Source organism: Carcharhinus amblyrhynchos, chromosome 21 (genome assembly GCF_965287045.1).
Source record: "Carcharhinus amblyrhynchos chromosome 21, sCarAmb.v2.hapA, whole genome shotgun sequence".
NCBI classification, from domain to species: Eukaryota; Metazoa; Chordata; class Chondrichthyes; order Carcharhiniformes; family Carcharhinidae; genus Carcharhinus; species Carcharhinus amblyrhynchos.
The window spans coordinates 11494164-11512414 of NC_137344.1; the positions used below are offsets into that span (position 1 = coordinate 11494164).

Here is an 18251-nt window from a genome sequence, read left to right on the forward strand (position 1 = left end):
TTTTTATATCTCCAAAGTGTTCGCAAAGTTTGCCCAGCCTCTAGCTTTTCACTTCCATGCTTTATGGAGCCTCACCCCTCCTGAACTACAATGCTGCTGTTGTAATGGCTGCTCACCGCAGCCAACACTGACCTCCCACAGAGCTCCCACATCCTTACGGATGACGAAGTTCTGAAACTCTGTTCTTCACTTGTGCCCTTAGAAAAATCAGGAAACTCTGAGAAATACACGTTATTGGGTCCTAAATCGGCTCAATGACTTGCCTGCTGCTAATAAGCACGGTTTCTGTGCAACCCAGATGCTTCTCGGAAATTTCCACAGTGATTGGAACTTGTCAGGATTCCCACATTTCACTACAGTTATGCCGGCTCATTTACATCCCAACCCATCATGCTGGGAGTGAAGGGATTTTGCCCAAAATGTAAAATGTGCAAACATCAGAACAACAAATCACTTTTGCTTTTGCTTAGTGCGAGTTTAAAAAAAAATCAGGCTGTGATGCCTCGAAGTGAATGAATTCCCATTACACACACACCTTGTTCAGATATTTCTCACGTGGACTATTTCTTACGTGGCGAAAAACTGCAGCAGGCGACGGTGCAGAGGGACCTCGTGCATGAGTCGCAAAAACCCAGCCTGCGGGTGCAGCAGGTGGTCAGGAAGGCTAATGGGATGCTGGCCTTCATAGTGAGGGGGATTGAATATAAAAGTAGGGAGGTCTTGCTGCGGCTGTATAGGGCATTGGTGAGGCTGCAGCTGGAGTACTGTGCGCAGTTTTGGTCGCCGCACTTACGCAAGGATATTTTGGCCTTGGAGGGAGTGCAGAGGAGGTTTACTAGGCTGATACCGGAGTTGAGGGGGTTAAGCTACGAGGAGAGGCTGAATAAACTAGGCTTGTACTCGTTAGCGTTTAGAAGAATGAGGGGAGATCTCATTGAGACGTATAAGATGGATAGGATAGAGGTGGAGAGACTCTTCCCGCTCAGAAAGGACAGTAGGACTAGGGGGCACAGCCTCAAGATAAAGGGGGGGCGGTTTAGAACGGAGTTGAGGAGGAACTTCTTCACTCAAAGGGTGGTGAATCTCTGGAATTCTCTGCCCGTTGAGATGGTGGAGGCTGCCTCGCTAAATATTTTTAAGACGTGGGTTGATGGGTTTTTGATAAGCGAAGGGATTAAGGGTTATGGGGAGGGGGCGGAAATGTGGAACTGAGCCATGACAGATCAGCCAAGATCTTATTGAATGGCGGGGCAGGCTCAAAGGGCTAGATGGCCTACTCCTGCTCCTATTTCTTATGTTCTTATACCAATTGGTTTAAGATTTGAGTTGGAAAACACTTGTGTTGATGCTGTTGCAAAGATAAAGGCATGGACTGCTATTACTTTTCATAGAATCCCTACAGTGCAGAAAGAGGCCATTCAGCCCATCAAGTCTGCACTGACAATAACCCAGGCGTTATCCGGTAACCCCACATATTTACCCTGCTAATCCCTCTAACCCATGTATCCCAGTACACTAAGGGGCAATTTAGCATGGTCAATCAACCTGACCCGCACATCTTTGAACTGTGGGAGGAAACTGGAGCACCTGGAGGACACCCATGCAGACAGTGACCCAAACCAAAAATCAAACCCAGGTCCCTGGAGTGGTGAGGCAGCAGTGCTAACCGTTGTGCCACCATGCTGCCATTTACTGCCCTAATGCAGTCAACCAATTAACAGGCAAGTAACTCCTACTTAAAGCATTAAAAGTGGATCTGGACTGTCCATTGAGAAAACAAATACATCTCATGTGCCTCAACAGTGAAAAGCAAGGATTAAATGAATCATACTTTCTTTTTAATTCAGAAAATTGGTTAGGTTGCTCAAAGTCTGGTACAACTTAGCAAGGAAATGTAGCCCAATTCTGCATTTTCGCACCAGGATTTTAGGTTTGGCATCTTACAACATTTCAGAGACCTCATTTGCACATTTAAGGACCCGAACACCTATCTTAGGTGGACACTCTGAACTAAAAACTGCCTGAGGCAATAAACTGGTTTGTGCATGTAATCCAGATTGAGTACGACAGATCGCAACGCAAGATTTGGAGCCTTCACAACCATTTTGAGGGTGCAAAATAGGCTGCAATGGATATGAAGCTGATTACGTTGCTGGCAGAGGAAAGGGAAGATCTCATTCTGAGATCTCCCTGGCACAAATTCCAGTGTAGCCCTCTTGCGAGTTAGTGGCCATAATGGGATTTGTGCACACGTTGAACGGGCCTAGAAAATCCCAGCCTATAAATCTTTAAAACTGACACTATAGGTTGAATTTTCCCGTTCTGCCCGCCACGGGAATTGTAGCAAGCGAGGGGCGGACCATGGAAAGGTCATGCCCTAAATCTCATTTCAAACCTTTCCATAGTCAGTACCCACCAATCCCAATTCCCACTGATCTCCAGTTTGAATGCTAGGGAACAACTCTCTCATTTGCAATTCCACAGTTCACCACTGTATCTCCTTACCGAGGTGAAACTACAACTACTAACATGCAACCAAACTGATTTGATACTCTCTCTGGAAGTGGAACCACACAGAGAAATTAACCTGAAATTGAGGCTAGTCACTGAACTACAAGCATTGACTGCTCCCATTTTGTCCCTCCTTCCTCAGTCCTGGGCTTAGAACCAGTCAAGGAAGCATCATCTGGATCTGATTTAAGGCCGTTATGGGGCTGTTGTAAACAACAGAAACTGGGCTTCAGGCTCTGGGGTATCAGTAAGCAAGATCATGGGAGATCTACTAATTACAGTTCTCAAATAAAGACTGATTAAAGGCAAAAACAGATTGATGAGTTCCAGCATGCAGAAGCTAATGGAAACATATTGGCAAACTTGGCAGAAAATGTAATGATTAGTTTTTAAATTAATGAGATAACACCTCATATTTTACAGATACATGAATGCAACATTCACACAGGCTCCAACATGTTCATTTTTTGAAAGTAACTCACTGTCAGTGTGAGCAAAATTTCAGTGATGAAATTTGTTTAAAATCTGCATAATAGTTGAATCATTAAAGCGGTAAGGTTAATGTTCAGATGGATGAACATACAGCTGGCACCACAGTATAAATGATGTGCGAATAAGTAACTGATACACATTCACAAAAAGTAGGTTGCTTACCTCGGTGGTGCAAGATTCCATTTCCATCTGCAAAAATAACCTGAATATTAATAAATAATGTTAATTAAATAGACTGACATGGCACTGCTGCAATGTTATATTCACAGCTATAAAAAAATCTAGAAGAGGTAAGCTTGCAAACTTCAGGCCTGGTGAGCTGCAATATGTTTAACCAAAATTTATGTTGCATATTTAACATATTTTTGAGCAATTCATTACTCTCTTTGGTTAAAATTACTTTTTAAAAAGTTCCTATTATTTTTGTTACAGTTCTATCACATGAAACTTTCCTGCCTTGTAACATTGTATTGGAATATATATGATAAGGATTTTTCTTTACAAGAGAAATAACGCAACAATACAGCAGATCCTCTCCTTGGGTTCAGTACACTGTCAGCCCTATGTCATGCAATCAATAACGGCCTTCTGTCAAATGTCATTAATGTAATCTTGAAACAGCATCATAAAACATTCATATCAAACAAATAGACCGCTGGACGACCCCACATCACCAACAAAATGAATTTCAACCAAAAAAGGCACTGTCTTGCACATTTTGTTATAAATAATGACAAATAGCTCAAGGTGACTTTAAGGCACTAATCTAATTTTGGGCTTCAAATGACATTCATAAATTACTCAAGCTTTCTTCCTATATTTTGTCACATTGCTTTAACCCTTCAATTCCATTACTGCCTTTGCCTTCACTTTATATTATTTTCTACCGATCTTTCCCAATGATAAATGATGTTCTTATTAGAGCTTCACAGGACAAGTCGTTCTTTTCAGTTTGCTGGCAAGTAACTATTCGTTTTTAAGGATTTTGGTTTAATTGTTGACTCCAAAGCCCTGATTTTGCTGGAACGGGCAAGGCTCGCAGAATGGCAATCCTCTTTGGCCTTGGGTGTGATCTTACGAGTCTCGGGTGGCCGTGCCAGTAAAATCAAGGCCCAAGTCTATTTACAATCTAAGTTTATCAGAGAGGACTTGGAACACTTACTACACACAGATTAACTCAGGCAGAATTCTTCCATTTTGAGGCGAAGTGTGGTAGCGGATGGCTCCGACAGCATTTGTCCCACTGACCAGAATATTGGGATTCCACACTAGCTCATTAATTATGCACAAATGAGCTTCCCTACCGCTTTCCTGGCAGGCCAGCAGCTCATTCACCCATCTGTCCTCAGCTGACGGGTTTGAAGGTCTTGGTGTCATATTTGAACACCAGTCCAGCACATTCATATCACTTTCTGTAGCACTCCTGTCTTCACCAGACTGTGCAGGGTATCAGCAACTCTGAAGGAAAAGGCTAGCAACTTCAAAAAGAAATCTGTTCCTCGATTCAACCACCATTTTCCCGAGTGCATCACCCGCGAGGTGCCCATACCCCAACTGCACCTCTACTCACTGCATCTGGAATCTGCATCCCTTTCCAGTAAACAACAGTCTTGTTTGTGAGCATTCTAATGCAGCCTTGTCAAGGTCCAGTTTCCCTCCCCTCACTCTTCCCTCTGCTTTCTACTGTTCATCTGCTCCATCCATCTCCTTGCCATTCTGCATGCCATCATGAGCCCTTGCCCTTCCTTATCCCCAAATTTGCACAGCCCCCTTTTCATATTGCCTCCTCCACCTTGTTCTTGATTGGGCACACCACTGTTACACTGCAGTCCAGCCCAGTTAACCTTTGTTGTATAGCTGCATGATCCCACAGCACAGTGCTGTCCACATAGACACTGGTGTATGACACTCGGGGGAAGGAGATTCCTGTACTACCCAACCCCAGGTGTAGTACTGATTCTAGTGACACAGGAGGATCTGTGGCTCCAGCAGCATGGTGCTATCCATGAGGACAAGCTTAGCATGGAGATGGAGGGAAGGAACAGGCCTTCCCCGGCATAGTAGCGGAGAGTGCATCAGGAGTACTGCAGCACTTTGGCAGAAAGCTGTTGCACTCACACTGAAGTCTCTGATGAACTGAATATGGCCTTGTGCACGCCACTCGTTAGCAATTGGGTCTGACACGATGTGGGATTGAGGGGACTGACGAGATGCTGACGGCCAGCTGTTTTAATGAACATTCATGAGATGCAGATGAATGCAAATTAGGTTTGTCTCTCTTGCCAGTGGAAAGGGCGACCCGCCATTGGGAAAATTGCAACAAAGTTTTATGCTGGTGGGCTCCTGATTTTTTTGTCTTACGCCAAATTCATCATGCCCACCACCAAACCCGTTGCCAGCTGTTAGTGAGAATTCCACCATAAATTAGATTTATACTGTTGCCATTGACATAAAGGACACTGATAAAAATCTATGCGACTAAAATATAGTTTCCAACAGATGACACACTCTTCTGCAAGCTTGAACTTGTTCAAGGAATTTTCCAAATCATTAAGCAAGCTGTCATAAGTGATTTTGGTTTTTGAACAAATAATTTAGAATCAATGGATTCATGAAATTGACACAGAGAAATGACAGTTTCCTGAATAACTTCAGAATTAGAACTTTGAATCGAATTAAGAAAAGGATTAGTGACAATTCCAAATGTTTCAGGATTTATGGATCACTGAAGTGAAATAAATTCAACTTTTCTTTGCTTTGAACATTCCGACTTGATTGTGGTTACTACGTCACACAGCACTGAATCGACTAGTCATCTTAAAAATGACATGCTAGAGCTTCATAATCCTGGAAATTAAGATACAACGCTAATGAGATCAACTCATACAGGGACAGACAGCAGTGGAATTGAGTCCACAATCAGATCTGCTGTGATCTTATTGATCTGATTGCCTATTCCTGCTCCTCGGTTCTATGTTGCAATGTAATCTGTTGACCCAATATTTCCAATAATGAGGGCAAGACCTTTAGCTCAATTTGTGTCACTGATGTGGGTTGGGATCATGAGGAAGTCCTGGTGTGTGCGCATCTGCTGTACGTGCGTGGAAAGATTGAAATTCTGACTGCTGGTTGTACCCTTCCCGAATTAGTCTGTGGTTTCAAGGCCAATGGGATCAGATTGCCATGGCCATGGGGCTTGGGTGGTTATATTTTAATTAGATTTTCTTAGTTGGTATAGAACCAACGTAACTCTAAGTAAATACGTTTGAGTGTCAAAGCACACAAGGTCCTCAGCAATGTTCATCCCTCCCCCAGCAATTTCAGCCTATCCCTGTAATGGTCAGCCTCCAGAATGTGTACCCCTCCTCAGCCGCGGCAATAATCACCACCAACCCTGGTAGTGTTCACTCCTCCTCACCAATAATACTGACCATCATCTCACCCCAGCAATGTTCAACCCCTCTCGACAATGTAGATACTCCCCTGGCAATGTTCACCCACTTAGAATCATAGAATCCCTACAACACAGAAGGAGGTCTTTCAGCCTACCGAGAGTGCACCAACTCTCCAACAGTGCATCTTTACCCAGGCACACCCCCTAGCCCTATATCCCCGTAACCCTACATGCTATCCCACTAACCTACATGTCTTTGGACACTATTGGGGCAATTAAGCACGGCCAATCCACCTAACCTGCACATCTTTGAATATATAAGTGGGGTGGGGATGAAACAACATTATCAGGAGATCAGGGTATTGAGGGAAGGGGATGAACATTGTTGAAAGATGGGGAGGCTGGGAGTGAATTGTGGAAGTTTGAAAAAAGTGGATGAACACTTGGGCGTGAGGGAGGGGGACTGAACATTATTCAGACGTGAGGAGATGAATACTATCAGAGGATGATTGAGAGGGGTGAACACTGTCAGAGGGTGAATATTGTCAGGGGTGGTGAGCAGAGAATCATCAAAAGAAACCTTACAGTGCAGAAGGAGGCCATTCAGTCCATTGAGTCTGCACCGACAACAATCCCATCCATCTCTCTACAGCTGTAACCCCATATATTTACCCCACTCACCATGGCAATGCGCCTAACCTGCCACCTTTGGACTGTGGGAGGAAACTGGACCACTTGAAAGAAACCCACACAGACATGGGGAGAACATGCAAACTCCACACAGTGACCCAAGCCAGAAATCAAACCCAGGTCCCTGGAGCTGTGAGGCAGCAGTGCTATCCACTTTGCCACCGTGGTGGTGGTGTGTGTGTGTGTGTGTGTGTGTGTGTGTGTGTGTGTGTGTGTGTGTGTGTGTGTGTGTGTGTGTGTGTGTGTGAGACAAAAACACTGTCAGGGTGGTAGTGAAACTGTTCAGAGGGGGTGAGGGATGAGGAATGAGCAGTGTCAGGGTGAGCACTGTCGGGTAGGGGCGAGGGGTGTTGTAAACTTATTCGGGGGTGAGGATGGTTTGTACACTCAGTGAGAGGAGGTTGAGCAGTATTGGTCAAAGTAAGTCATTGAAATGAAGACAGATCTTAAGACACATGACATGAAAAACAAGTATGACTGTATTGGAATCATGCTTGTAAATTTTCCTCCTGAATGCTGCACTGCTGAATCCTGCATCGGAACAGGCAAAAGCTCCAGAGTAAAATGGTAATCATGTACATTAAATAGTGGCCAGGTGATCTGGCCCATTCACATATTTGTAAGGGCACACTGATATTTTTACCTGTGGGAGAAGACTGGGATCCCTGTCCTGTAATCTTTTCACAGCTTCTTCCAGGAAAGGTGTCTCCCGAAATGCCAGAAATCCTGGGATATAAGGAGCATTCAGACAAACCATCCGGCATTCCTCATAAATAACCTGAGCAAATTAAAGAAAAAGCAATTATGAGTACTGAATTTATGAACACATGCAATTCTTCATTCCTGCTGTATTTTATTTCATGATGCACAGATTCCCTGCAGTGCAGAAAGAGGCCATTCGAGCCTGCACGGATAACAATCTCAGCCTATCACTGTAACCCCTCGTAATTATTCTACTAGTCTCCCTGACATTAAGGAGCAATTTAGCATGACCAATCAACCTAACCCACACATCTTTGGACTATGAAAGGAAACTAGAGCACCCTGGTCCCCCCACGCCGACACTAAGAAAGCCCACCAAAGCCTCTACTTTCTCAGAAGACTAAGGATGTCAGCTATGACTCTCACCAACTTTTACAGATGTACCATAGAAAACATTCTTTCTGGTTGTATTACAACTTGGTACGGCTCCTGCTCCGCCCAAGACTGCAAAGAATTCCAAAACATCATGAATGAAGCCCAGTCCATCATGCAAACCAGTCTCCCATTCACTGACTCCATCTACACTTCCTGCTGTCTCGGCAAAGCAGCCAGCATAATTAAGGACCCTACGCACCACGAACATTCTCTCTTCCACTTTCTTCCATCGAGAAAAAGATATAAAAGTCTGAGGTCACATACCAACCGACTCAAGAACAGCTTCTTCCCTGCTGCCATCAGACTTTTGAATGGACTTACCTTGCATTAAGTTGATCTTTCTTTACACCCTAACTGTGACTGTAACACTACATCTGCATTCTCGCATTTTCTTCTTTACGAATGGTATGTTTTGTCTGTACAGCGCGTAAGAAACAATACTTTTCTCTGTATGTTAATATATGTGACGATAATAAATCAAATCAAATCAAATCAGAAGAACCCACTTAGCTACGGGGAGAGCGTACAAACTTTGCACACACTGTGACCCAAGGCCGGAATTGAACCCAGCTCCTTGGTGCTCTGAAGCAGCAGTGCTAACCACTGTGCCACCATATTCCAATGATAGCTTTCAAATATTGAAAACGTGAAGAACTGTATGGAGCAAACGGTGACTAGCACTGTTAGTACCTTAAGGTTATTTGCAGCTTTCAAAATATAGGCATTTCTTGTTTTATTATTTTTCGTTTAAAAATTCTCTTTTCTGTGCTAAACATCAATACTGGATGAGAAGACAACTGCACACTCTCATCTGTCTGGAATGTTATGAAAGGTATGATGTTGGTATACATTCGAGCTGTTTTAGGTATGGCACCTCAAGCTGGAGTTTCAACGTTTCATTCCCACAGGGTGCTGGCACCTTTTGACACAGTATAGATATGACAGGATAAGAAAAAAAAATTATTTTTTCTGTTGTTTTATATAATCTTTAAAATCTAAAGAGCTTTCCCGACTAAAAAGCAGAACAACAAATGCTTGAAACCTGAAATAAAAGCCATAGAATCCTACTGTGCAGAAGGAGGCCATTGCTCACCAAGTCTGCATTGACCACAATCCTGCCCAATCCCTACCCGCATAACCCAACGAAGGGGCAATTTAGTATGGCCAATCCACCTAACCCGCACATTTTTGGACTGCGAGAGAAAACCGAAGCACCAGGAGGAAATCCACACAGACAAGGAGAGAATGTGCAAACTCCACATAGATGGTGACCCAAGCCTGGGTCCCTGGAGCTGAGGCAGCAGTGCTAACCACAGCGCCACCTGTAAAGTAAGCCGTAAAAGCTGGAAATACACAGCAGGTCATTCAATATCTGTAAAGGAAAAGGACAGGTCATCAGGTCTGGGTGTGAAACCCTCACCCAAAACATCACAGCTCTTCTTTTCTCTTTGAAGATGCAAACTTTTTTTTCTCTGTTTTTCAGCTAATCATTAAATGTAATTAAAAAGAAACTAATGTAATTACCTTGCCGGAGGAGTGCTTGAAATATTTAATGAAAGCTTGCTTAGAATCTGCTCTAAATTTTATTACTGGTTAGCACAAAATAGGTAAAGAGGTACATAATAGTTTGTTAACTGTAATATTTACAAGTAGAGAGCAGCGTCTATTATGGAATTAGTGCATCTGAATGTGATTGAAATTGGAACGAATAGTTTCTATGGAGACCGGTTAAAAAAGTTGGAAATGTATTGTTCAACATTTGGCACCATCTGCTGCTGGTTAAGGTGAAACTGCAGATTTAAAAGTATAACAATGAAAAACACAAGTAAATGTTTAATGTTGTTGTCACATAGCAGCAGTTGCAAATTTCTGATGCTGATTTCTAAGAAATAATACACAATTTTCATGACATTTGATCAAAATATTGATATTCGTGACAGCAACTGATATTAGTGGCACAGTGGTTAGCACTGTTCAAGTTCGATTACGGCCTTGGGTGACAGTCTGTGTCTAGTTTGCACATTCTCCCCGGGTCTGCGTGGGTTTCCTCCCATAGTTCAAAGGTTAGGTGGATTGGCCATGCCAAATTGTCCTAGTGTGTAGGTTAGGTGGATTAGCTATGGTGGATGAGCTGGGTTGCTGGGGGGTGTGGGACTTCCGAGGGTTGGTGCACACTTGATGCGCCAAATGGCTTCCTTCTGCACTGTAGGGATTCTATGACATATGCAGCTACAGTAATTACAGTGACTTGGCTTGCTCTGTTTGCAGCAGAATTTTTGAAATGAATTCATTTCTTTCCATGGAACAGAATATTAGTCAAAACATATTTTCTTAATACTGATGCTTGTACATGCGGAATTTTTTAAAACCTGGTTTTAAAGTCAGATAATTATATTTTTCCCCATCTTCCTTTCCTACTATTCCTGAATCACTCACATACTCTCCTGCTTTGTAATATCCCAGGAACCACTGAGAAATAATAACATGCTGTCCAATTCTGTTAGCTTTTCCACAATCCTGTTTAATTGACTTATTGTATAACATTTGATGGTGCTGGCAAGGCAGGTTAACAAGACTGCTAATGCCTCAAAACATGAGCTTCAGAGCTGTCACCAGTGAATAAGTACTTTTTAATCACTGGTTTTATTTGCAGAAAAATATCATCAAGACAGCTGATGCTGGAAATATTTGTCCAAAATGGAGTGAACAGGACTCTATTTGAATTAAAAATATGTATCATTCATATACACTTCACTTTTAGACCATCAATCTCATACTGAACATCTCCTAGAAGCTGTCAGTCCTTCTGCATCCTTTAAAATCAATGCTAATAAAGGCCAGGATTTCACACTCCTCCACCGGCAGATTTTTAAGCAGCGTGAAAGTAAAGGGATTCCCTCCATATTTCCAACAGCCCCAACCACAAAGCAATTTTAAACTTGGGTGGGCAAGCTCTCGGATGGGAAGTACGTCTTTGCTCCAACTGGTGACTCTGTATGGAGTTTGCATGTTCTCCCTGTGTCTCCTCTGGGTGCTCCAGCTTCCTCCCACAGATGTGCAGGTTAGGTGCATCGTCCATGCTAAATTACCCCTTAGTGTCCCAAGATGTGTAGGTTAGGTGGATTAGCGAGCTAAATGCACAGGGATAGGGTGGAGGGGAGGGCCTGGGTAAGATGGTCTTTTAGAGAGTTGGTGCAGACTTGTTCTGCACCGATGGGATTCTATGGATTATTCAATGGTGAAGGGCTGTTTCCCGCACAGCCTCAATTTTTAGGATGGTGGACAGATTGAAATCACATTTGGGAAGGCTGTCCTTATCTAAGGAAGGATGTCCTTGCTATAGAGGTAGTAGAGCGAAGTTTTACCAGGCTGATTCCGGGAATGGCAGGTCTGTCATACGAGGAGAGACTAAGTCAGTTAGGACTGTATTCACTGGAGTTTAGAAGAGTGGGAGGGGATTAGAAACTTATAAAATTCTAACAGGGTAAGACAGGATAGATTCAGAAAAAACGTTCTTGATGGTGAGGGAGTCCAGAACTGGAGGCCATAGTTTGATGATAAGAAGTAAACCTTTTAGGACTGAGGTGAGAAGAAATGTCTTCGTCCAGAGACTGGTGAATGTGTGGAATTCACTACCACAGAAAGAAATTGAGGCCAAAACGTGTGTGATTTCAAGAATAAATTAAATATAGCTCTTGGGGATAAAGGGATCTTGGGGGGTGGGGGTGGGGGGCAGGTGGAGGTGGGGACCATGTATTGAGTTTGATGATCAGGCATAATCAAAATGAATGGCAGAGCTGGCTTGAAGGGCCGAATGGCCTACTCTTGCTTCTATGTTTAAACAGAATTAGATCCAGGAAGAGCCCTCTCCATCTATAACATTAGTCTACCTTTAAGAATTAAAAAAAAATCCTGTTCTCTGCAGTTGTAAACAGACCTTTTCCTGATTGATTTTATTGCTGCCAAGTTGTCTCCAATGGGGTCTGTTTATTTTAACTCTGGGTTGTTTTATGATCCTGCATTGTTAGGAGGATGGTCATGCGTTTTTGGACAGTTTTTGTTTTCCTTTCCAGTGAATTTAAGGTTTCATTTTCTGTTTGGCTGCAGTTAGAGTTTAGTCTTAGGAGGGGCATCAAGCAGAAAAGAAGTCTCCCTCTCTCTCACTGGTTTTGGGAATTCTGCTGGTTAGCCGAAAGCAAGGTCTTGCCTTTCTGAAGGTTGGGGGGTGGGAGCAGGGGAATGATTGTTGGTGGCTTGCCCAGAATCCCTGGTGTTTTGGGAAGCTGTTCTGACTTCAAACTGTTCTGAGTCTATCCAGAGAATTGCAGACTCACCCAAAGGTCTCAAGTCCAGTATCATGTGAACGTTAGTCTTTGCTGTGCTAAACCTGTGTAAAGGGTCTTCTGTCTGTGAGATTGGTTTGATTGAACACATTAGACATATTTGTTAAGGATTATACATTATAATGGCTATTTTGTTTCTTGTTTGTAACTGATAAAAGTTTTTGCTAATTTTCTTACTATACATGTTAACTATATTCCTAAATAAACTTTGTTTAATAAAAGCTCCCTAGTGGGTCATTTGAATCATACCTGAAGTGAAACATATCATGTTTCTCATAGCCAAATTCAAGATGCAAAATTTATGATCCAGGCACACTCCATAGAACACTTTGGAGTTTCTGACCTGAATTACAACACATCAGAAGCCAGCCCCTCCACTTTAAGATCCTCTTCTCCAATGTCTCTTCTCTGAGACCCCAATCACCCTCTTCATGCCTCCACTACCCTGATGTTTTCTCTACCCTCCCTGCCCTGGGACCTCTGATGCCCAGACTCAGTCTCAGGCGTCCTCCTGCAATGTTGTCGCTGCAGGGACTGGAGATCTCTAATGACAGACGTCCTCCTAAGTGAGGGGCTGAAGTCCTGTCTGCAGCCGCACACTTGAGCTTGAAACAACTGTGGGGCACTCAGAGTGGCTGGGCTCTTCTATTTGAAAAATATAGGTCAATCTTTTAATCATTTATGTAGTCGTTGGGCAATAGGCTGCAGCTGAAGCAGACAGTATCAGTGCTGTCCCTAATTGTGCTGCTGCACATTTAAAACACAACATCTCAAGGTGCTGGCCTTTATATGACAAAGCTAAAACTGCTTTGAGATTGTCTAATTGTAACTGACCACAAATGATGTGCCTGAAAAGGAGTTGATTCCAATTCTTACTGAGATAAAATACTGTAATCACTCCACCTTGTGATCCTACCAAACATAAGGCATTCATCATTGTGTTAAATTGTGAAAACTGCAAAGCTCTTTAAATGTACAATGAAATGAGTCTTTTTCAGCTTGGGACCACTGTTCTTCAGATTGCTGCTTTTTGAGTATTGCCTTTTCTACTATTCCAATGAGCTTTGAATGGTCTCAGCCTTGTATCCTATGTCTCCTTTTGAACCCCTGACTTTCATAATTCTTTCTCTAACTTCAAAAGCCTCTTTAAGACTATGGCTGTCCTTCTTACCTTTACTAAATTCCCCTAAATCTTTTACTCTGTCTCACCATCTGCTCCTCTGCGAAGGTGCAGTTTGTGGTTGCAAGTTATTTGGTTTACCAAAGTGAGGGAGAGTGCTCTTTGCATGCATCTAGTGCCACTTATTAAATGTTTTATATCATAGAAATAGACAGTGCAGAAGGAGGCCATTCAGCCTATCAAGTCTGCACGAATACCACCCAGGCTCTATCTCTATAACCACATGTGTTTACCCTAGCTAGTTCCCCTGACACCAAAAGGCAATTTGGCATGACCAATGCAGCTAACCAGCACATCTTTCAGACTGTGGGAGGAAACCCACACAGACAGGGGCAGAATGTGCAAACTCCTTACAGACACTGACCCTAGCTGGGAATCGAGTGTGGGTCCCTGGTGCTGTGAGGCAGCAGTGCTAACCACTGCGCTACCCTAATATTAATCAGTTAGCTTTTTTTTCAAGGATCTGAATTTACCTTAAGGTCAGGATAACTGAGAACCACTAATGAGGCACAAGCATTGACTTCATCTCCCTTGATGTAAGATAAATCTGTACCACCAACGCGCTCCAACCCCTCAAAGCTCTCATTGCTTTGCCAGTCCTCAGTGTCGTGGTCAATCATTTGCTGCTTCAGCTCAACCTGTTCCCTGTTAGAAGGAAGTCAAGATCAGTATTGAAGCTTCACAGCAAAGCCAAGAATAATTTAGGACAGCAGATTCAATTTTTAAAAATCCTTTCATGGGATGTGGCTTCACTGAAAGGGTAGCATTTATTGCCCATCCCTAATCGCCCTTGAACTGAGTGGCTTGATAGGCCAGAGGGCAGTGAAGGATCAAGCACATTGCTGTGGATTTAGAATCACCTGTAAACTACGTATTCAAGGATGGCAAATTTTCCTCCCCTAAAGGACAATTTGCCACATAAACCAAACATGGGAACTTCCAACGATTCCCCAGTGAATTTTTGCATCCAAACCCACCGCCCCCCCCTCCCCCCAATCCAATGCTGGGGTAGCCAGGAAGTTATAGGACTATTTCTCTCTCTACGGATGCTGAGATTTTCCAGCACTCTTTGATTTCATTTCTCCACAGCAATGGCCTGTGCCCTTGGATTACTAATCTGATGATATTACCATTATGCCACAATCTTCCCCCAAATGAATCATTAAAAGATGGATATAGAATCCTGCCAAAACTGGCGGGTCAATGCTGCTATGTGTCAACACCGGCCAATGCAGAGGTGCTTGGCTTCTGCTCCATGTATCGTGCTGTGTTTTTTAATAAATCAGACTCATATGCAGAGGGACATAATACAACCATTACACTGCCTTTGCTTCCCATCAGGAGAAGGCATTCCTCTTTCAGGCAAATAAGCAGGAAGAGCTGTAACAGTATCACAGTATAGCATTCACTTAAGTCAGCAAGGCATGCCCTATGTGCAGGCTGAAGCTGAAAGAAAATGATGTAGCTGAAATCTTTAGATGCAAGTGCGTATATTTCATCAGTAGGAAAGTGCTGTTCTTCCTGTGACCCCAAGAACATTTTTGCAAGATAGTGGGCATTATTTTAGAATTTTTTTTCAGGCATCTTCCTAAAAGGTGGCACAGTGGTTAGCACTGGTGCCTCACAGCGGCAGGGACCCAGGTTCAATTGCCAGCTTGGGTCACTGTCTGTGCAGAGTCTGCATGTTCTGTGTGGGTTTCCTCCCACAGTCTGAAAGACGTGCTGGTTAGGTGCATTGGCCATGCTAAATTCTCCGTCAGTGTACTCAGTTGGTGCTGGAGTGTGGTGACTAGGGGATTTTCACAGTAAACTCATTGCAATATTAATGTAAGCCTAATAAATAAATGTAAATACAAAACGGGAATACTGCAGGCTGAGAGTGACATTCAGGAGCAGCACGAGTTGGAGAGTAGGGATAAGGGGCTGCATGTGTCTAGAGGCAGCCCCTCGGGATCTGTATCTATCGTATTTATTAATGACAGAAAGCCACATATCCAATTTTGCCACAAAGAAAGGTGGCATTGTAAGTGGTGCAGATGGAAGAATAAAATTACAAAGAAATATTAATAGTTTGAGTGACTATGTTAAATGGATTTCAATTTAGGCAAGAATGAGGTCATCACATTGGTCTTAAAGAGCATAGAGCACAGAGTATTTTTAAGTTTTAAAAATTATTTTATGGTAAATGAATGTCTCTGGCATTTATTGCCCATCCCTAATTGCCCTTGAACTAACTGGTTTGCTTGATCATTTCAGAGGGTGGTTAACAGTCAACCAAGTTGCTGTGGGTCCAGAGTCAAATGTAGGCCAGACCAACTAAAGATGGCAGATTTCCTTCCTTAAATGTCTAATGACCCTGACAGGTTTTTATGACAGTCAATAGTAGTTTCATCATCATCATTACTGTGACTAGATTTCAATTCCAGATTGAATAATTGAATTTAAACCCATGTCCCCAGGGCATTAGTCTGGGCCCCTGGATTACTGTCTCAGTGACATTACCACCCTGCCACTGTCCTCCCTTTTTAAAATGGTGAAAGGCTAGAAGCACTGGAGGTCCAAAGAGTCTTAGGGGACTCTCCACATGGACTATTAAAAGACCATGGAGAGGTACAAACAATAATCAAAGAGGAGGATGGAATGCTGGCCTTATGTGCTGAGGATGAGAATGGTGAGTGGGTGTGAGTGTATATGCTTGTTAGTGTGTGGATGTGAGTTTGTGTGTGTGTGGGTGTGAGTGTGTACGTTTATATGTGTGGGTGTGAATGTGTGTGTGGGTGCGAGAGTGTGTGTGGGTGCGTGCGACTGAAAAAGGATAAATTAGCCTTCAAAGGAAAGCAGTCTGTATTTACTAGAATATTTGAATGTAGGTTAAATTATGAGGAGAGATCACACAAACCTTTATTCCCTGGAATTTAAAAGGTTAGGGGTTAGACGATTAAAGCAAACTGACTGGGCAGATAGAGAGAAACTATTTCTCCTGGTTGGGGAATAGTGAATGTTGCCTAAAGGTTGTGGCCATGGCTCTCAGCAGCAAAGTTAAGAAACACTTCTACACACAATGGATGGTTATAGACTTGGGACTCTTTCACAAATAGGTCAATTGTTAAGTTTAAATCTGAAATTGACTGATCTTTGTTAAACAAAGGTATTAAGGAAATGCGTCAAAGCCATATACAAGAATATAAGAAATAGGAGTAGTAGACCACACAACCTATTGAACCTGCTTCTTCATTCAATATGATCATGGCTGATCCTGGGCTTCAACTCTCCTTTTCTGCCATTCCCCATATCTCTTAATTCCCTGAGAGACCAAACATCTGTCTATCCCAGCCTTAAATGTAAGAAGTTAGGTTGGAGATCATTGATGGTGAATTAGGTTCGGGTGTCTATATGATCTACTCCCATACAAGAATTAGACATTCCAGAGTGTACCCAATTGCCTTCTCCCTTATTAAAAATGAGAGCGTATACCCTTAATACAGACCTGGTGACTCTATATATGTTCAGCTAATGAAGCAGGCATATGGGATGCTCCACTATATTGCTCAGTATTCCCAAATCAACATTAGCTTAAAATCCTACAAGGAGGAAATAACTGGATGTAAGATATTAACATTGGATTTTTGGACTTTTCTTTTTCTACAATGACAGAACAATGTTACAAGTAATATGTGTCATCCAATGACAGTAGCTGTGGGACAATTAAAATATTTGGTGCTTATTTTAGTATTTACATAAACGTTCTTACAATGTCATTATTTCCATATTTCTATTAATGCGCACTCACATGGTCAAGTACAAGACAATGTGGTACTTTGAGAACAAGCAAATCCATGAAAAAGGGGCAGCGTGAATAGTTAATCCAACAGTCCAAATCAGAAATAAAAATTACCGAGCGCACACAGGAAGAACATAAGAACATAAGAAATAGGAGCAGGAGTAGGCCAACTAGCCCTTCGAGCCTGCCCCGCCATTCAATAAGATCATGGCTGATCTGTCGTGGCTCAGTTCCACATTCCCACCCTCTCCCCATAACCCTTAATCCCCTCTCTCATCAAAAACCCATCAACCCGCGTCTTAAAAATATTTAGCGAGGCAGCCTCCACCACTTCAACGGACAGAGAATTCCAGAGATTCACCACCCTTTGAGTGAAGAAGTTCCTCCTCAACTCTGTTCTAAACCGCCCCCCCTTTATCTTGAGGCTATGCCCCCTAGTCCTACTATCCTTTCTGAGCAGGAAGAGTCTCTCCACCTCTATCCTATCCATCCCATTCATCATCTTATACGTCTCAATGAGATCTCCCCTCATTCTTCTAAACTCTAACGAGTACAAGCCTAATCTATTCAGCCTCTCCTCATAGCTCAACCCCCTCAACTCCGGAATCAGCCTAGTAAACCTCCTCTGCACTCCCTCCAATGCTAAAATATCCTTGCGTAAGTACGGCGCCCAAAACTGCACACAGTACTCCAGCTGCGGCCTCACCAATGCCCTATACAGCC

At 42.9% G+C, this 18251-nt stretch overlaps 1 protein-coding gene across 3 annotated transcripts in view; it reads right to left on the minus strand.

Annotated features, from left to right (window-relative positions):
* Window positions 1-18251, minus strand: part of LOC145356642 (endonuclease V-like) — a 121837-nt gene that overhangs the window by 97132 nt on the left and 6454 nt on the right. For all 3 annotated transcript variants that reach the window (XM_080209489.1, XM_080209488.1, XM_080209487.1), the window contains exons 2-4: window positions 14221-14392; window positions 7731-7865; window positions 3166-3205 (exon numbers count right to left, since the gene is read on the minus strand). In XM_080209489.1, coding sequence (XP_080065615.1) covers window positions 3166-3205; window positions 7731-7865; window positions 14221-14392 — 347 coding nt within the window. The remainder of the gene's footprint in view (window positions 1-3165; window positions 3206-7730; window positions 7866-14220; window positions 14393-18251) is intronic.